The following is a 20,994-nucleotide window of genomic DNA, read 5'->3' on the forward strand; positions in this document are numbered from 1 at the left end:
CAGTGGTGGAAATGAAGGACAAGGGCTACCCTACCCTCGGCAGCTCTGCTGTGGCCTCTGTTGCCCTGAGATGGAGATGTGCTGAGTTATTACACCCTTGGGGCCACCGCCACCTCCCTGCTCTATTGTGGCAGCCCCAGGCTCTCTTGTCACCTGTCCCAGTGCTATCAGCTGCCAGTGGGCCCCAGCCCCATGCTAGCTGTAAGTGCAGGTCTTAATACAAATTAGCAGCAGTGCAGGCAAGCTGAATGGCAAAACCTCGTCCCGCACTCCCCCTCCCTCTTGTTTTCATCAAGCCCTCTTCACAGGCGCCAGCTGCCTCATTAAAGAGCAGCCTTTTATGCTGGGCTTCACCTGTACCCACCCTGAGCAGCAGCCGTGGAGCCCCATGGCCGCACGCAGGGCTTGCGCTGGCTGGAGGAGGCACGGTGCTTGGGAGCTGCAAGAATGGAGGGAGGACTGGCAGGCGAGCGGGCGAGGTATGGCTTTCCTTCTTTCTCTCCCTGAGCAGTGGGAGGAGGGCCAGCTGGGCAAGTGTGGGGAACCAGGATGGTGCGAGCCCTTCTCTCTAAGGACACCCGCCTGCAGGTCCTAGTGCAGAAGCCTGGGACCGAGGACAGGGCCATTTTCCAGAGGAGAAACACCCTGGCAGGCGAGCGGCCAAACCGATCACCTGTCCAGCTGGAGAGCAGGTGTGTGCACAGGGCCGGGGGAGGGAGAGAGGAGGAGGGAAGCGGAACTGGGAGAACTTCTATGGGTCAGCGAATGAGGAGGTTCTGCCCAGGGAATGAGTGGCCGCGGCCACCCCAGCAAGAGAGCCCCCTCCTCCTCTGCGTCCACTTTCCCTTCGTCTAGGTGCCCGTGGCTCCTCTTCTTACAAGGCCATGTGTTAGGCAGGTTTGGGGAAATGTTTCTTTCAGCTTTTCACATTTATTTTCCTCCAACCCTGGCACCTGGGACCAGCCCTGCCACCTGTGCCTACCGTACATGGCCATAACCATACAGGCTCACTCCATTTCAGTGAGTCCTGAGGTGCTGACTTCTCTGCACAGCAAGAGGTCAGTTTTTAACTCAGAAATCCCCAGGGGCCCGGCTGATGTGGAAAAGAATTTTTCCAAATATCGTATCCCCACCGTCCACAAAGGGGAGGAGCCCGGGGAGTGTGCCTTCCTGTCCCACCATCCTGCCCCCTGCTGTAGTTCTCCTTTCCGAGAGACCCCTGCCCATACCCTATGCCCTCTTGCTCTGGGGATCCTCCAAGGGAAGAGCGTGCAGTGTGGAGCCCACCTCTCCCACAGAGGCCGCCTGCCAATGAAAACCTTGCTCACTTGGTTGCAGGCCAACTTAATCCTTCAAACTTCTGCAGCACTTGGACTGTTTCACAACTGACAAGGATGCAGGGAAAGGCTGCCAGACCATGTGCGTGAGTGTGTGTGTATGCGTGTGTGTGTAATGTGTATGCATGTGTGTGCAATGTGTTTGCATGTGTGTGCATGTATTGAATGTGTGTGCAGACGAAGTGTACGTGCATGTGTGTGCATGTTCTCTGTGTTGAAATGTGTGCTTCCATGTGGGTGAAGTAGGTGTGTTCCGTGTTGGAATGTGTACAGTGCATGTGTGTGCATGTGTGTTGAAGTGTGTGCATGCATGGGAGTAAGCATGTGTGTGCACATGTGTTCTCTGTTGAAGTATGTGCATGCATGTGGGTGAAGTATTGTGCACATGTGTTCTGTGTTGGAGTGTGTGTGCACATGTGCATGCATGTGTGTGAGTGTGTGCCTGCAGTTAGCCCCAGGGCGGGTGAGGGGACCCAGTGCACTCGGGCCAGAGCTCAGCTCAGACACAGGCACCAGGGTCTGACTGGGACTGCTTCATCTCAGGCCAGGTCCTTCCGCAGCAGAAGCCAAAGGGCCAAACACTGGTGAAAAGCCCTGATGTGCTACTGCCTCCCCTCCCCTGCCATGGGGACGTTAAACCTTCAGCAATCTGGGACTCTGACGGCTGGTTTTTGGTTCTCTGCCTGGAAAAACAGTAGGCGAATAGTAAAACCTTAAATTCTAACATGTGTGAGTTATACATCTTATTTTCATTTTCAGCCCATGTTTCCCTCTGTAAGACATCAGGAAAAAATTACCGTCTGACTTCTAATATCTCAGTGGAGCATTTATCTCCCAGCTATGATAAGTGATCTTCAATATTTTTTTCCTTTCAGATTAAGAAACAAATTCATTTAATTTTCTTTATTGAATGTGCTCAGGCCTCCCCGCCCTGCCTGGGTCTCAGGAAGCCCTGGGCTGATCTCCCGTCTCCTGGGTTAGTGACTGCCGTCCCTGCTTGTGGGATGGGCGGGTCCCTATCTGGTACGGCCCTGCTCCTCAAGGCCTCGCTGTGGTCCGTTCCTGCCCCTGGCAGGGGATGGAGGACAGTGGCCAGGCCTTTGGAACGTCCGGAGAGGTTATGCGGCCTAGAGTTGGAAGGCTGTAATCTCAACCTTATCTGAACTCCTTGGTCTGAAGGCCTGATTTGGAGCTCTTGAGAGAACTGGCTGTCTCCCAGGCTGCCAGAACCGATGCTTCCTGCTCAGTATAATGGCGGCTACAGCTTCTCCTTGGCCTTCCCATCGTCTCCTTTGGTCCTGCTGCTGCTGGAGTGGCTGAGCAGCGGGCACTGGGTATGACAGGGTGGCACCTCCCCCAAGTATGCTGGAGGTGCGTGATGCTGGGCTGGAGGGCATGCAGAGTGTGTTTGCCAGCCTGCTTCAGGGTGCCAGGTGGCCATGGGTGGGACTTCACCCCTCCAGACAGCTGCCCATCACCAGTGCTGCAAAATACCAGGTGCTGATCAAGTTCTGTAGTTCTAGGCTAAGTTGGATGATCTGCTTTCTCTCTTGTGAATGTCCATACTGCTTCCACAGTGAGCCTGGGGCCAGGGATGCAAAATGCCACAGGGCCACCACCTCTCCATCAGGTGGAAGTTCCTGGACTCCATTCCTTCTCCAAGTAGCAACCAGCTTTTTTGCATGTGTGCTTGATAGTGAAGCTTAACACAGAAGACCTGAGTCCTGTTTCCACCTTGACTAGCTGTGTGACTGAGCCAGGCAGCCCTTGTCTCGATTTCATTAACCATGAAAAGGAGATAGTAACCCTTGCTGTGCCTATCCTGGGGGCTTACTGGGAAATTCGAATACAACAGTGCATAAGAAATGCATTAAACTTATATATGTGCAATAGAAATAACTCACTGAGAAAGCATTTGCTGCTCACCTCCTGTAAGAATACTAGGGTTAAACAAAGAAAGTGATGACCATCCTCTCAAGAACTCAGCAGTCAGGGGGCGCAGGCCAAGCTGAGAATCAGACAGTGTGACAAGTCCTTATAACCAAGGCGGGCACCAAGTGCTGGGGGACTGTGGGGAAGGCGTGTCTGGGAGCATGGACTAGGTTGCCTGGCAGTGAGGCTAAAAATGTAAGCTGCAGTCAGACAGGGAGGGCTGCGATGCCACACAAAGAAGCTCAGACCTTGGTCTGAGGGCACTAAGGCGCTGCCAGCAGTTTTTACATACTGTAATTATAGGATTGGGCTGGGATTTGAAGAAAACTCTGGTGGCAGCATGGAGGATAGAAAGAGGGCGTCATCATCATCATGACACCAAGTGCGGCTGGGCAATGGCTCCATGCTCATCATCGGAGCCCTGGGCTCATGATTCAGAGGCTGGGGCGAGCTGCCCTGTCAGTGCTGACCGCCTCTGGGCTTTGTCTCTTCTCACTTTAGGGAGTCTCCGGTGGACTGCAGCGTTAGCAAATGCAGCAAGCTGGTGGGCGGAGGCGAGTCCAACCCCATGAACTACAACAGCTATATGGACGAGAAGAATGGCCCCCCTCCTCCCAACATGACCACCAACGAGAGGAGAGTCATCGTCCCCGCAGGTAATTCGAGAACCAGGCTGCCTGGGCGCCATTCACTTCCCCACTCTCTGGGGGGACAGGGAGCATCTAAACCTTTATCTGATACTCTATTCCCTGTGGAATTGCAAAATGGAGAAAGCTGCACGCCAGCCGGGAGTGGTGGCTCGCGCCTGTAATCCCAGCACTTTGAGAGGCCAAGACGGGTGAATCACTTGTCAGGAGTTCAAGACCAGCCTAGCCAACATGGTGAAACCTCATCTCTACTAAAAAAAAAAAAAAAAATACAAAAATTAGCCAGGTGTGGTAGTGGACGCTTATATTCCCAGCTACTCAGGGGGCTGAAGCAGGAGACTCGCTTTAACCGGGAAGGCGGAGGTTGCAGGGAGCCAAGATCACACCACTGCACTCCAGCCTGGGTGATGGAATGAGACTCTGTCTCAAAAAAAAAAAAAAAAAAAAAAAAGCCGCACATTTTACCTGACTTCCTAGCTGCCCTTTAAGGCAGTATCCCAGATGTCACCTGATGTGTGGGTGCTAGAAGCCCCACCCTTAAACAGACCACATCACAGACTCTACATCAATGGCCTGGTCCTCAAGGACGGGCTGCTCAGAGAGCAGAGGCAAGGCCGCCTCCACCCAGAAGGAATCCCGTGAGCTCTGGATGTGGGCATCCCTGCCTGTGAGGAGGAGGGCAGCTGCAGAGGCCAGTCCTTCCCTCCAGGCTCGTACTTCCCGGCATCTACCAGGTTCCACCTTTCCAAAATTACAGCCAGCTCTTTCAGTTTTAAAATAGAAAGAACTATATTTAACTAATGGAGTGCCTTAACATGTGTGCCACAAGTTATGTCATTAGGTAAAAATAGCCTCTTTTTCCTAGGTATTGGTGCTGTTGGTCCCAGAAAATAAAATCATTGTTCAGTCCTTCAGTCCATTGGCTGGACACTCCACCCCAGCTAGCACCAGCAAGCTCAGCTGCCTGCACAAGAAGGGTGTTTAAAAACTGCCACGTGTAGAACTGGTGCCAGGTAGAAGGGGCAAGGATGTCCAAATCTTAAGCAAAGTGATTACAGGGCAGGGATTAAACCTGATCTTACCAAAATAACTTTACCAGAGAGGCAAAACTCCTTCCATTTGTAAAAGCATAAATGTAGTTGCCTCTGAAGTCAAAAGGTTAGACATCTCTTTGAGGTAGTCCGAAGGCATCTGCTTGTAGGTCTAAAGGCAGAAATGTTAAGGGCTGCCTCCTGCCTTGGCCCGTGGTGTTTGTTTTCCCTGGGAAGCTGCATCTCACCATATCCCTGGATTACAGCTGCCTCCCTGTGCTCTGGGCCAAATTCAAGAAGGTGTGAGCAAGAGTGAGGCAGCAGACAGGTGGGGCTTGTAGAAATTTCTCTGTACCCTTTAGAACTTAGAAATGACTCCTAAAGCAATTCTAAGTTTGCTCTTCCACAAGCATCTGACCTAACAAAGGAAGAGGAAGAATCACTTCCATGTATTGAGCGCTTTCTAGGTGCCAGGCACCACGTAAATTGCTTTATCTCCATGGCATTACTCAAAACACCTGTCACAGGAGACCAGCTAGTAATGTTTAGCCCAGGTGTATCGTCTCCCTCCTCACTGAAAGCAGACAATGAAACTGTATTAGAACTGACAGGTGGGAATCTCTTTGTACACCCCAAAGCAAAGCTGAGCCTCACTGGGTCTTCACTCAAATGGTTTCAAACTCCCCTGCTTCAGTCAAACAGCTCCCAGCCTGGGAGGGAAAGCTTGCAGGACTGAAGGGTTTGGGGATCTGAGATTGTCTTTGAACCAACCTTTGGCACCATCTCATTTTGGTCGTCATTTTGGGGAAGGAATCTTGGAAATGGGTAGAAGTGGCCAGACTGCTTTGTCGACCCTCCAAACCTTCTTTGATCAGTGTTGAAATGCTTTCAAAAGGAATAGCAAAACATCAGGCTTGGCTGAGCCAAGTTACCTACAGCGCTGGTGGTGAAAATAAAACAAATTCATGTCAAATGATTTTCAAAGCACTTCGTGTAATGCATTTTCAGGCTATGGATTTACTTCATTATTTTAGCTCCGGCTAGATCTTTTAGGTCCTCACACATTTTGGCTTCCTCCAGGCCAGGCTGTGGATATGAGGGGAAGTCTCATTTGGGCAAGTCCACAAATCAAGGCAATAAAATATTAGTGGAATAACCGATTGAATTTATGATGGGATTTAAAGACAAGTATAAATGTGGGCCCTAGTTAATCACTAGCTCCATGTTCAGATGGGAAGAATCTAGGACTAAATCATCCAGGAAATGCATTTAGAAGAGTTTAGCATGATCCAGAGTTGAAGATTTATAATTCATTGTGCTGTAGAGGGAGAGAAATAATATTGTTGCAGAGCCCAAAGCAAGGGAGGAAATAATAAACTAAATAAAATATATGGTGTAAAATTGAATTTGAGGCCTTGGATACTAAAAGTGAGGAACTGGGAGAAGTGAAGAATGAAATAATATGCTACATAATCCAACTCTCCTGAGGGTATGTTTCTCTAGAATTCTGAAAAGGTGCAAAATTATTTCCATTTGCCAATGATCCATGCCTAATTGCTTCGGGAGAGTAAAAGAGCAAGAAATGTATCTCAGAGAGAGAGAGGAATACATACTTGTACAATGACACTTTAGAGGAGCTCCGCTTTTTGGCTTCAGAGCAGTGTAACTCACAGGTGAGGTAAAGCAGGATGGTGAGAAGAGGAAAAGGGCTTTGGGGGAACCCACCTCTTCAGCTTAGTGAAGTCCTGTAATGGTTTCTATTGGAACCCCAGCCCAGATACTTACCAGCGATGGGGCTTTGGGCAAAGGACTTAACCTTTTAAGACTCCATTTTGCATCTGTAAAATGGGGATATTAAAAGATTTCCTTAGTAAGTAAAAATAGGGCTTGTGGAGCAGGTGGCACATAGCACCCACCATCTGAGCCGTCACTGCTCACAGGGCATTAGGTTGTTGGAATGACATTCAGCAGCAGGCTGTGACCTGTGAACCCAAACTCTCCTAACTCCTCCCCTTTGCCAGCTCCTCCACCTTCAGCACAACACAGCAGCCACTCTCGTGCATGGGCAGGGCCTGGGCACTTTGCAAAGCAGACTCGGGCCCTGCCGCCCAGATTCTCACACATAAAAACCAAGGTGGAATGGAGAGTCCAAGGGCAGTTGGCGGATGCTTGTATAAAAGTGCTGGGAAACTTGCCTCTGGCTGCCCAGCTGTGAAGCGTGAGCCTTGCTTCTTTCCCCACATCCACTCCTAGTCATTCAATCCTGGTTCCCTGCTTTGCCAGGAGCCTTCACAGACGCTGTAGAATGAGAGGGTGAGTTGGTTGAGGGGTAGCACAGATATTCCTGCCTAATAAATATGTTAAATCAAACAGGCTCATTAGAAGCCGTAGGCTGATGGCTGACTTACAATAAAATGCTGAGTCTCTCCTCCCCCAGGAAGTCTTCCTTGACTCTCCAAATTTTCACTATTCCCTTCCACTTATGAGTCCTCGAACCACCGCCACACAGTCCATTGCTTAGTAGTGGTGTGCTTGCCTACCTGTTTCATGGGAATGAGTATTTCTTGAAGGCAAGCGTCATGTAATTTTCTTCTATGATAAGGATATTTAAGGTGTTTATTGGACCCACTAACCATTGGTTGCCAAGTGAAGAGATGGGCTTCAGACTGTGATAAGTGATAAAAGAGTTCTGCCTACTGTGGAACTTGCTGGAACTCATCACTTGTGCTGAAAGTGCAACATCCCCACCACACACACACACACACACACACACACACACACACTGAGAAGGAGGAGGAGGTATGAGTGTCCTACCATAGAGATGGCCTCAGTGGTTACCTTACCTGTGTTCACTCAAGAGCTAAAATGTTCTCCCCAAAATCTTCTCTCATCTTTGGGTATTTAAATATCTAAAAAATGTTTTGGGGATGCCCTGGTAGAAATTTCTACACAGCTGTGCTCAAAAGGAGAAAATCTAGTTTGGGTTTCTGCTCAAGACTAACACCGCTGGGTTTTTCAACTGCACAGATGGAATTGCAGTAAAAGTCTCTCTGTTTCTTTTCTACAGCCATCTGAGGGATCCGTGTTCTTTCATGAAATCATTAATATTCTTAAAATACAGATGGTTCCCGTTTCCAGAGACATTGGTCCCGGGGTCTGTGAAATTGTGTTTATTTTCATTTTGATGCCACCATTTCTCAGGCAAAGGTTCCAACTGCTCTCCAAAACTTTAAAGAGTGCTCTGTCAGGATACGTAGCGAGGCAGCTAAGCACCTCCCTGGAGTGCTAAGTGGTTCAGGCAGCGCCAGATGCCATGGAGCCTGATGAGTGTTCTAGGGGAACCATCTGGAAGGGAGCTCTCCCAGAGAGAAAGAGAAGGGAAGGAAAGAGGGACAAGGGGTGAGGGAGGCTGCCTAGGCTCTCAGGGAGCCTCTACCTTCCTGCAGTCCTTGCTAACAACGTCTTCTCCTCTGCAGACCCCACACTGTGGACACAGGAGCATGTGAGGCAATGGCTGGAGTGGGCCATAAAGGAGTACAGCTTGATGGAGATCGACACATCCTTTTTCCAGAACATGGATGGCAAGGAACTGTGTAAAATGAACAAGGAGGACTTCCTCCGTGCCACCACCCTCTACAACACGGAAGTGCTGTTGTCACACCTCAGTTACCTCAGGGAAAGTAAGTGCCGCCCAAGCACCCAGGGCTGGGAGGAAGCTCGGCGTGGAGCCAACCCAGGGAGAGGAAGTCAGTGCTGCCCGTTCATGTTGGGCAGATGCCGCCGGAGCAGCATTGTGGGGCCTGTAGTGTTGCCAAGGTCACGTGGGCTCCTACAGACCCTGTTAGGGGCAGACCCAATCCTGAAGTGTCAAAGGAAGTAAGACGAGAAATGGAGAAAAATAGAGAGCTGCGACCTGGAGGGGTCTGGCAGAGGCTGGTTACACTCTTCCCATGAGACTGCCTTTGCAGAAACTATTCCAATTTGAAAATAGATAGAGATGGGTGGTGCCCTGGCTGGTGTTTTCCCAAGTGATTATTTAAAATTCCTCCAGGAAACTCTAGATTCAAGGCTTTTGGATTTAAGGTGTTGAAAATAATTTACATATTAGCTTCCTCTTAATCTTGGGATACTCTGGCACACCCTAACCCCATTTGACAGGGCTGCTATCTGCACACTTCCTTGATAAGGAAGAGCAGCCAAAGGTGCAGGTGTGTTAGGATCTATTGGAGGCTTTCTTCTGGTACAGCCAAGAAAAGGAAAAGAGCTTTGGAAAGGGCGAGCTTAAGAAAGAAAGCAGGCAGTTGTCCAAGAGATTTATCTAGTATGAGGTACTCTAGCACCAAGCGCCCATCAGTCTGATATGAATTTCATTTGATATGAAATATACACAGAGCAGAAGAATGGAATTATTTTAGTCCCGCTGGTAACCTCAGCCTAAGCGCCCTGCTGGAAATCCAGGCCAGGTGGTATATCAATATCAGTGCTACCCCTAAGTATGGAAGGATTGTCCTGGGGCCTGAAAAGATGGTGCTAGGATCACAGGAACACAGGTTTGGGCTCACACTATGTAAGAGCGTTCTAGCAGCCCTGTGCAAAGACAGGGCAGCCTTGAGATGCTATTTGTTGTGAATGTCCAAGGCAGCTGCAAGTCTTGCAGGAGGTTAGCTTTGGACAGGGGCTTGATGATTTTAAGCCCCCTTCGCAAGTTCAGATCCTTAGACAGCAACTCTGGGACCTGCTTTTCCTGGACTGGCTGGCTCTGGGTTGGTGAGCTCTGTTTGCTTGCCATCGTTCTGTGGACCTTTAACTCCCCATCTTTGGAATCCACTGTCCCTTCAGCAACAGTGTTCCTCATGGGGCAGGGGCAACACGTGCTGGCTGGAGAAATGAAAAATCAAAAAACTGGCTTTGGCAGTTTCCACTGGTGCCTCTGTGCTCTCTGGTCACCTTTCCGAGGTGTCTGGTAACTGGTGCGAGAAAGTAGATGATGCAGTATTTGTTAGCTCTGGAGCAATTACCTCATGTCTGAGTCTTGCTGCAACATGAGGTCAGCCCAAGAAACAATTTCAAAAAAGGGGACAATTTTCCACCCAGTTTTTCAGAGCTTTGGATAATTAGCATTTTCTAATTCATATTTTCAGCTTTTAACTGTTTGTGGAATTTTAAAAAATAAGGATCTTTGAACAGAGTCCTGCAGTGATCTAGGCAGGCCAGGGTGGGTGTGTGGAGGTTAGCATGAGAAGGAGAGACCAGCAAAGCAACCTGATTCCAGCAGGAGTTTGCAGGAACCCTAAGCCCTTTCCTTCATTTGCCAGGAATAGAGAGGACAACAGTAGCATACACAGCATGCTCTGAACTGTTAGTTAAAGGGCCCAGTGCTTCAAGACTCTTTGGCGGATGCCCTTGTTGGGAGAATGTTCAAGGCATTCTCTCCATGTGGGGAAAGCCCATTCATGCCATATGACCCCGGGGCCCTAACCAGTCCATAAACAGCCCAAGGCCCCCTAGTACTTCCTGCCACCGAACAATGGGAACACAGATGCTGAAGTGAGACAAATGCCTGAGAAGGTGGTCACTGGTCACCAGTAGAGAGACCTTCTATTGGAGAAGAGCAGATAACAAGGTTGAAGTGGAGGTGCAGAGGATGGCATTTTGGGGGGTATAACATGGCAAAAAAAAGCAAATTGCTTCTTTCTTTTTAAGAATATTTATAGACAGAAAGTGCCCCCAAATCAATAAAAATATTAGGTTTCCCAAAAGGGACTTATTAGCAGAGCGTATTTCCAGAGCGGAGAGGAGGTGGAATCCAGCTTGTATACTGAAGACATTTGAAAATGCAGGGCAGATATCCAGAGTTGAGGATGGTGGCTAACAGTAGTACATCCACAAGATGGGAAGTAGTTGTTCTGCCATTGAAATGATTATGGGGAAACACCATGAGAAGTGCTTAGGATACAATGTTGGGTGGAAAAGCTCATTATAAAGTGGTCTGTGCACTGATAGAAAAACCATGTCTGCCTGCGAAAGCAAAAAATTAAAATAATCGTGTTAAATTAAAAAAAAAAAACTTGCCCCAACATGGTATTGAAATATCCTTTTGAGGAACCTAGACTTAAAATGATCCACTGTCAGGGAAAAGGCTTTTAGATTCATGCTGCTTTTTAATTGGTGTCTACCTTGGGGTTCCAGCCTTGGGGACCCTCTAGTGTGAGGTGGTGGCTGGCTGCTAAGCGCCTGCAGGAGGCCATGGGCTGGCGATCGTGTCTGCTCTGTTTCTGCTCTGGATTGCTGGGAACTCCCCCGTGACAACCAGCACTTTAAACGCTTTTAAAGCCTTCAAACACTTTATTGTTTTTCCAGACTGACTTCCAGTGGATGTTTTGTGCTTAGGAGGAAGGCCAGTGCTTGCGGAGAGTTTGAGGCAATGAGTCAAGGCAAGGGGAGAGGGTGCTGATTCTTTGTGCTTTATCATCTTGTCCTTTTATTGGAGAGGAAGGTGGGGCTCAGATATTTCCACTTTAGCAAGAGATGGATGGAAAATAGCTGAGATCCTTCACTCCGGTGGAGGAAGTACTGCAGGGTGAAGGAAAGTTGATAGAGCAGAATCGGGGACCTGAGACTGTGGCTGGTTGGAAGTCAGTAGAGTCCAAGTTGGTGGCACTTCTCTGATCTAATCTTTCTGGGCTTTATAGAAAGTCTAGAAAAAGGAAAACTTCATAGGATAAGAAGCCTTGGCATCAAATTTACATTTCACAAAAGGTGCTTGACTACTTATTCTGGTGGTTTGGGAGGGGAGCTAGACTTTTACATTTTAAATGCAAATCTATTTTCCAGGGTAGAGAAGAAATAGCAGTTCCCTGTGCCCCTACAGACCCTGTCTGATGGCCAGGCATGCTAGGGAGGTGCTTGTTCTTCACACCTGGGCGTGTCAGCTGTGCCAGAGGAGCTGTGTCACACGCCACACAGGCGCCCACCCCTCCCTGCCACCACCACAGGAAATGCAAGGAGGACTGTGATGGCTGGGGTGGCCACGGTTCTTGGGGGTAATTCCCATGAGTCCTGGGAAACTCCAGGGTTTACACCTGTCAATCCCAGCACTTTGGGAGGCCAAGGCGGGTGGATCACCTGAGGCCAGAAGTTGGAGACCAGCCTGGCCAACGTGGTGAAACCCCGTCTCTACTAAACATACAAAAATGAGCCAGGTGTGGTGGTGGGCGCCTGTAATCCCAGCTACTTGGGAGGCTGAGGCAGGAGAGTCGCTTGAATGCGGGAGGGGGAGGCTGCAGTGAGCTGAGATCGCACCACCGCACTCTGGCCTGGGCGATAGACCGAGGCTCTGTCTTCACAGGAAAAAAGGTTGCCCCCTTGTGGACAACTATCTACAATACCCATTTTGAAGCTGAACCCACTGAGGCCCAGACAGCTTCAGAAATTGGTTCAAAGGCATCCAGCCGGTTGAGAGCACCTGGTATCTCAGACTAGGGCCTCTGGAGTCCCAATCCCTGGCCTCGCGTTGCCGACGTTCCCCCGGCCCTGGAGACAGCAAGCCAGCCTGCGCCACACAGGCAAGGCAGCCTCACTCCCGGCCTTCCACGTGGACAGCCCGGCCACTTCCCCCACAGCATTTTCTGTTGTCATTTGTACCAAGAGATAAATGCTTTCCAAAAAGTTTCCTGTGGCCTCCTGGAAGGAGGCCGATTAAGCCAAACCTATCACCACGCTAACTTTGTCCTTCTCTGGGCCTGACTGTCGGCCCCACCAGTATCTCTCCCAGACACACCCCGTGTGGCAGAGGAGCCTTCGCAGCAGCTGCTGCGGGAACGAGATTTGTCCCTTCTCAGGCCAAGGCGGGGATGGACCTCGAAGAAACGGAGGGCGCCGGGCTGGCAGTTCAGGCGCAGGGCCGCTGGGGGGAGTTTGCGCATGTCTGGGAGCCCCGAGGCCCCGGGGGAGGCGGGGAGGTAGGAAGAAAAAGAGCCTTTTTTAAATTTTACAAACAAGTTGATTTTGTATGTCAATCTGGGTCTGACCTGGAAAAAAAAACACTAAGAAACTGCGTCTTCAAACAGTGGCTGCTCAAAAGAATGAAATATACTGCGCGACCGGGAGACCACGGAAAAGGTGTCTATCTTCATTCCCATTTTTAATTTAAACTTTAATGGAAAACACATTTTGCATTTTGTGGTCTTTCCACCTGCAGCCTCAGATGGTCGGGCAGAGGTTTTGGGTCTGGGCAATTAAGCTGGTGCAATCTTATCACTTCCAGGCCTGGGTTTGACCGGTGAAGGAGAACAGAATGCCAGCTGAACAAAAGGCCAGGTTTCCCTGGACCCAGTAGTCAGCCAGGATTGTTGTTTAAAGAGCCCAGAGCCTTACACCCTCCCGCTCCTGCACACTCAGCCAGAGCTGTTGATACAGCAGTGCAGCCCAGAGAAAAGAGAGACCTGGATTCAATAGGCTGGCTGTGAGGGGGCACTGGTGAATTCTATGGTCACAGCGAGGCAGGAGACAAAGGCTTTGGCACTGGGACTCTTGTGCCCCCTGACCCAGGTGCCCCCGATGAAAAGCAGGTTAGGTTGAGGGAATGTGAAGCAGCAGAAACCGTGATTGGTGGGGTTCTACCCCACACCTGCAAAGCCTCACACTGCTCACTTCCCTCTCCTTTCAGATCCAGGTACTGTCTCTAGCAGCACATGGATTCAAACATGGAATGGAAAATGATCTTTTCCCCATGCTTGCACTTTGGGAAGGCCATTCTATTCTCAGCAGGAGCTACTTTGTGCTTTTTAGAGCAAAAATGCCCCCAATAAATAGATACATGTATATGCATACACACCCATATACAAATATATACATACAAACACACATACAGAAACTTACAAATAATCAAGTAGGCAAATCTTATACTTCAGTTTGAACTGAAGTATAACACAGAGAGAAGTGCAAAAATCATGAAGTGCGCTACTTGAGACATTATCGTGACATGAATCCACCCACTCCCATAAGCACCTCCCCGGCCAAGGAGTAGAATTTCAGCCCCCTGTACCCTCTCTCCACCCCACAACCGCTTCCTCCACAAAACTAACCACCACCCTGCCTCCCAGCCCCATAGGTGAGTTTTGTCTGTTTCTACGATTTAGCCTGGAGGCGGTAGGATCTGCCAGATTGAGGACAGGTTTTGTGAATAGACCAGGATGGGGCTCCTGCCTCCTGCACTCTCTGGCTGTGTGATCCTGGGAAAATGATATGACTTCGCTGAGTGTTGCTCCTTTCATCTGTAAAAAGGAATAAGGGAATGCTGGCTCCGTATGGCTTATGCAAGGATTAAGTGAGAGAATAGATGGAAAGCGTCTGGCACACCGTGCATGTTCAGGGAGCATTGTGTCCCCTGCCCCCCCTCTTCATCGTGGCCTGTTTACCCTGATGTGCTGGTATCGGGAAGGAGGGGGAGCTCAGCAGCACAGGCCTGTGGCAGGGTCAGGCCAGAAAGAGCCTCAAGGCAGGAGAAAGCAGTCCAAAGCCACAGAGAGGGAGGCCAGACTCCAGGAGGACCTGCCTGCATCAGAACAAGTTCCTTAAGAAAACAGAGCCTGGGGAACTAATGAAGTAGAAATCGGAGAAGAGGAGGGAATCTAGGTCCCTTGGGAGAGAGGCCAGATGCCCCCAACCAGCCCCTCCTTGGGGAAGGCAGCCTCTCCTTCTAGGAGTGAAACTTGAACCAAGAACAGTCTTTAGGGCAAAATCCCTTTCCTAGGTTGCCATGAAATATGCATTTCATGCAAGGTTTGGAGAGGTCAAATGACCCTTTCTCTCAGCTTTCTGGGAGCTTCCTGTGGAATTCATGTGTGCCCAAAGAAGAACTTTCACCAACGGGGAAATTTAATAAATGTGGTTTATCTAAGGTTCGTGCTTTCGGCTACATCTGCACTAATGACTCAAGCAGTTTGCTCCTCGGAGACCATCATTTTTCTTTATTTGCTCCAGCAGTGAGGTTTCAGCCTGAGGGAGAGAACGTCAGGGACAGAGAGGCAAGCATTCTTGGTCCTACTTCTGGGATTTTTTTGTATTCCCTCCGAACGTTTGGTTCCATTTCTTCACTTCCTTCCAGTCATGCCGGATTATTTCTTATCGCAGCAGAACCCATTCATAACTTTAATCAGAGGACAAGACGAATGTTCAGTAAACGCATGTATAAAGAGAACTATTGTATGTAATTGTGACATCTGTGGGAGAAAGGATGTAAAAATAGTAACGACCATAGCTAGCATTTATGGAACACTTATGAGCCAAGGTCCATTCCGAGCACATTGCATGCATTATTTGATTTAATCTGCATGATGCCATTGAGTGGTGTTAGCCCATTTTACAGATGAGAAACTGCTGGCTCAAAGAGATGAGGGAAATCAGTGGAGGGCACAAAGCTAGTCAGTGATAAGAGGCAGGTCTAATTTTAAAGTCTCCTTTGCTTAATAAACATACAGTCGTGCTTTGCTTCATGATGAGGATAGTTCATCTTCATGTGAATACCACAAAATGTACTTACACAAACCCACATGGCATAGCCTACTACACACTGAGGCTGTATGCTACAGCCTGTGGCTCCTAGCTTACTAAGCTGTGTAGCATGTTATTGTACTGAATATAGTAGACAACTGTAGCACCATGGCAAGTATTTGTGCATCTAACATTTAAAAGATACAGTACAAATACACTATTACCGCTGTCATATATGTGGTCCATCTTTGCCCAAAACATCATTTTTTGGTGTGTGACTATTAACAGGAACTTGTCCCAGCCTTACTTTGTCATTGGTATTCTTGAACATGGAATAACCAAATGTAGCTGGCTCTTGGATGTTATATTCATGTGACTGTCTCATTTCTAAAATGGCATCCACATAGCCACACTTTGGCATACAGCGGGCTCAATACCACCCCTGTCATCCCCCTCCTTGTTTTCATCTGGAGCTGCTGCAGAGCTAGAACTAACAGTCATATTCTAGGCAATTGGACAATTCTTATAAAATTCTCTTCCTCTGCCGGGTGCGGTGGCTCACGCCTGTAATCCCAGCACTTTGGGAGGCCAAGGCAGGCAGATCACCTGAGACCAGCCTGACCAACATGGAGAAACCCCGTCTCTACTAAAAATACAAAATTAGCCGAGCATGGTGGCGCATGCCTGTAATCCCAGCTACTGGGGAAGCTGAGGCAGGAGAATCACTTGAATCTGCGAGGCGGAGGTTGCAGTGAACTGAGGTCGCGCCATTGCACTCCAGCCTGGGCAACAAGAGCGAAACTCCGTTTCAAAAAAATAAATGAATAAATTCTCTTCCTCATCGTCTGGCTTGGGTAGTGCACACATTTTCTCTGAGGCGCACAACCAAACGCCCACAGCTGGGTGAGGCGGCAACTCCATTTCTGCATCCCTTCCATGACTGGAGACTAAAAATAGGGGTGTGTCTGACAGCCCATTCCCACCCCTGGCACCCAAGCCAGTCCACTCGGCCACAGGGAGCAGGGAAAAGGGTTGTTTAGAAGAATTTTCTTAGCCTCGAATACATGTGTTGAGCTTATGGTATGTTTTGTAAAAGCAGATCCCAGCCCTCGTTTCAAGGGCTCTTTAAGATTTCCTTAGGAGAATCTCAAAGAGAATGGCAAAAATGCCCAAGTTTCACAAAATACAACCTTGAATTCACTTTAAACAAAGGAAAAAATCTAGTTTTAGGAAAGAAGGGAGAATGTGTTTTACATGTAACAACAAATTGTTTTTTCAAAGTGCTGGGTACAGAAGAGGTATGCATTGAAGTTTAATTTGAAAAGATTGGATATCAGCATTCTGAGATTACAGAAAATTCAACGCGTGACTCCTCAGGTTCAGTGCATGCTCTTAGACATAGGTGAAGGGAAGCGAAAGTTCCTATTGGAATACTACCACTCACCTCCTTCCCAACTCCCATTGCCCCCTCCACCAGTAACATACCTGTGCACCTTACCCTCACCTGTGAAAGGACCCATATGTACATAAACCCAGAGGATACCACAGCAGGAAGGAGTGATACTGGCTTCTCCTCCAGGCCATGGCAAACTACAAGCTGCAGGCCAGATCTGGCCAAAAGTGGCCCATGGACAAAACAAAACAAAAACTAAGAAGACTGTGCAACAGAGATTGTAGTTAGCCTATAAAGCCAAAATATTTACTATCTCCTTTTGATAGAAGAAATCTGCCAACCTCTGCTCTAGTTCAAGAAAAAAAATCAAAATCTAGACATGTCAAGTCACTCACCAACTGTCACATGGTGAGTTAATAACAACTGGAACAGACCCGGGTTTACTGATTCTCAATGCTGTGTTCCTATCATGATTATGGCACAGACCACAGCGCTTCAGAACTATGAATATGGCAGCTTAGGGGGCGTGGTGTTTGTTTCCCCAGAGAGCATTTCATTCCAAAGTATTCTGTGTCTTCACTCCATAAAGCTATTATAGGCCTGTATGATTGTCTCCAACCAAATGGATTCCATTCGCTTTTCCTTTCTTCCTAGGAGTCTTCTGTCCCTCTCCCCATCTCTTTCCCTTTCTACTCCCTCCTCATGTCATCTCCTACTCTTGATCTCAGAAGAACATTTTGGTTATAACCTGTTTATGTTTTGCCTCTCAGGTTCACTGCTGGCCTATAATACAACCTCCCACACAGACCAATCCTCACGACTGAGTGTCAAAGAAGGTAAGTTTGTTCTTTTGTGCACTTAAAATTTTCTTCTGTACCAGACATGACACAGTCCCATGCCATTAAGCTTGTTGCAGAAAACCAGCTTGCTTGTTCCACTCAACTTTTCCTACAAAGACAAGCCAAAGATTTTCGCCAGTTGTGCTACCAGTTGCAAAAATACAGTAAAGAAAGTTTTTACAGTATCTTGTAATAATATCACAAAGATACAACTTGAAGTTGTCACTCCATGCAGGAAAACATGTTACTTTTAGAAAAAAATGAATGCTGCTTACTTTCAAAGTTGAAAGTTGGGAGTTTTCTCTGATGAAAATAATGAAATGAAGAGTTCAAGGATTCCAGCAAGTCTACCTTTAAAGGTTTTCTTCCTAAGAAATTTTAGCAGCTGGTCATGGTGGCTCACACCTGTAATCCCAGCGCTTTGGGGGGCCGAAGTGGGTGGATCACTTGGGGTCAAGAGTTCGAAGCCCAGCCTGGCCAGCATGGCAAAACCCCCATCTCAGCTAAAAATACAAAAATTAGCCAGGCGTGGTGGCAGGTACCTGTAATTCCAGCTACTCAGGAGGCTGAGACATGAGAATCGCTTGAACCCAGGAGGCAGAGGCTGCAATGAGCCGAGTTCGCGCCACTGCACTCCAGCCTGGGCGACAGAGCGAGACTCTGTCTCAAAAAAAATTTTAGCGATGTCAATTCATTTTTAAAGTAGTGGCTTAAGGGTTTGGTCTGGTTTGGTTTGGTTTTGTTGAGAAAGAAAACTTCCTCGGCAAATGATTTTTGCCAGTGAAGATTTTAGTACGTGTCACAATAGAATTCCTCAGCGTCTTTATGAAACATCGTGAGGAGTGGTTCAGATACTGTTAGATTTCAGGCATTGAAAAAAGTGAATAATTCATAGTACATGGTTTAAAGGAGAAAAAGATGTGAACAAATAATTATTAGGAACCAGAGAGAGACTGGAAAAAATATTTGCGTGGCATAGCAAAAATTCCACAGAGGAGGGGACTTTTTAATAGGAGCTTGAAGAATAATAAGAGTGTGGCAGGCACTCTGTCCTCCTTGGCTCGCTCTCTGTCCTCCTTGGCTCACTCTCTGTCCCCAGTTTTTCTTTATCTCACCCTCCCCAAAATATATAAGAAAGGCAGAAGTTCTCAGGATCAGTTACATATAGCACAGCACTGCAAAATCTTTCAGAGAAACAAAGGCTCTTCTAAGGGAAGGACCATTTGGCTTAAAATCCACATGGGGTGTGAAGGAAACAGAGAGCCAAAGGCACTAGCTGGCTGTCTTGCCCAAGGTTACAACTTTGATCACACAGCACTTTGTGTTTCCTGTTAACAATTTATAATTTAATAATGACCAGAACATTTAGTGGAAGAATTATACAACATAATGAATCCGCTTTTAAACATTTGTGTTTTTCATTTGTTTCCTTCTCTCCTGTCCCACCCTGAGCCAGTCCTGTTTCTGCCACTGTTTTTCCTTTCCAAATCAGATTTCTTGAGTTTTGTCATGAACACTGAATTTCTATGGATTCATTCTACATTGTGAGTCAGATTTCACTTTTTGGCCTATTTTAATATGCTGTTGCAAATGTCTGTAAGAGAGAAAATATATTTTAGTGGCAAACGCATTAGATTGAAGGTCAGGGCACCTTTGGCTTCCTGTGAGAAAATCACTTCAGGCCCTGAATCTCAGTTTCCTGCAGAACGAAAGAGAGGAACTCTGTCAGCAAGAGGCCAGCCCTGACTCGAGATCTTGGCCTCTAAGGAGATGACAGGAGCGCTCATATTGTGAGGGCTCAAGAGCCACTGTCCTTTGATATGTTCTACATACTGAGTTTTATTTCATTTGTGGATAGGGATCCACTTTTTGGAAGGAAGGAAAAAAGAAGGGGAAAAAATGACTAGAGGGAGAGAGAGAGAGGGAAGGAAGGGAAGGGGAAGGAAGATAGGGAGGGAGAAAAGCAAGGCTATAAGGAAGGAAGGGAGGGAAGGAGGAAGGGAGGGATGGGAGGAACCCTAACCTCTGAACTGCTGAGTTCGGATTTTTGTAAGTTTCTCCAACACTTCAGTCTACAACCTGCTACCAACATCAGAATTAGCCAGTGAGGCTCTGAAGCAGAGCTAATGAAATATTTTCTGATATTGGGCTTCAGATATAGGGTTTAGTTTAGAAACTGGTTTAGCCAAGTTGAAATGTGTTGCTAACCATCTCCTCCTCCTCCTCCTCCTCCTCCTCCTCCTCCTCCTCCTCCTCCTCCTCCTCCTCCTCCTCCTCCTGCTATCTTATTGTTCAGCCGTGTCCTCTACCTGCCATACACATTTCCTTCCCTTGGCCCTTTTGTGTTCAGGGAGGACGTTTGTAACACTGCTGGCTCATTCAGGCTTATTGCAGGAGCAGCTCCCTCTTGCTGGGTAGCAACCCCTCTTCTGAAATGAATTAACTGTAGTATCCAGGCAAACACACGCTGCCAGGACCTCATTCAGGTGGTGCCGGCATTTATCTCCCAACATCGGGCCTGGCCTCTAGAGACGATTAAGCCTGCGCTTTGCAGGTGCATCTTTTGTCCCCAGTAAAGCTCTCCACTTGAGCTGTCTTGCTCCTCTATGCCTTCCCCTTGTGAGGTGGTCTGAATCTGTCTGAACGACCCATCAAGACACAAAACAAAGTACATTAGCAAGACAAAGCTAAGCAAGCCCTCCCTCTATCCTCCCTGCCTCCTCCCCACCTCTCACTGGCTCTCCTGCTCTGCTCTAATCACTATCTATTAGCTATTAGAAGACATCAGGCAACCTTGGCTCCATCTTCTTTGAATAAGACACACACAGCCCCAAACAAACCCAGAGTTCATCAAGAGCACCAGAGCTGTGTGTGTGTGTGCGTTTGTCTGTGTGTGAGTGCACACTGGTGCAGTCCACAAAGGGCAGGTGCTGGCATCAAGCACAAAGCAAGGAAGTTGAGGAGATGCTGTCTATTAATGTGTCTTCAAAGCACTTATCAAATTAGAATGGCTTTTTGCTTTAAAATTATATAATCACCCTTCCAGCTTGTCTCTTGAAAATGGCTGCAATCTCTAGGGGTTATTTGTGCCCAGGAAGTAAGAGTAGATTTTAAAAATTAATTTAGAACAATCTTTAAGCCCTTTTAAATTAAATATTCTATGGACATGGATTGGATCCAGCTAGAGCAGTTATGCTCTACCTTTAGTTTATCAAGGCTAAGGCACTTAAAAAAATAAACTAGGATAAAAGCTATTGTTATCCATTTACAATAGCAGCCACAACTGTCATCTATAAAGGGTTTTGGAATATATCAGACACC

General features: G+C 47.8%; 1 protein-coding gene across 2 annotated transcripts in view; it reads left to right on the top strand.

The window, feature by feature from the left end:
* Positions 1-20,994, top strand: part of FLI1 (Fli-1 proto-oncogene, ETS transcription factor) — a 120,012-nt gene that overhangs the window by 71,944 nt on the left and 27,074 nt on the right. For both annotated transcript variants that reach the window (XM_063693670.1, XM_004052416.5), the window contains exons 3-5: positions 3,771-3,925; positions 8,424-8,627; positions 17,605-17,670. In XM_063693670.1, the coding sequence (XP_063549740.1) occupies positions 3,771-3,925; positions 8,424-8,627; positions 17,605-17,670 (425 nt within the window). The remainder of the gene's footprint in view (positions 1-3,770; positions 3,926-8,423; positions 8,628-17,604; positions 17,671-20,994) is intronic.

The sequence above is a fragment of the Gorilla gorilla genome, chromosome 9 (genome assembly GCF_029281585.2).
Source record: "Gorilla gorilla gorilla isolate KB3781 chromosome 9, NHGRI_mGorGor1-v2.1_pri, whole genome shotgun sequence".
Lineage (NCBI taxonomy): Eukaryota > Metazoa > Chordata > Mammalia > Primates > Hominidae > Gorilla > Gorilla gorilla.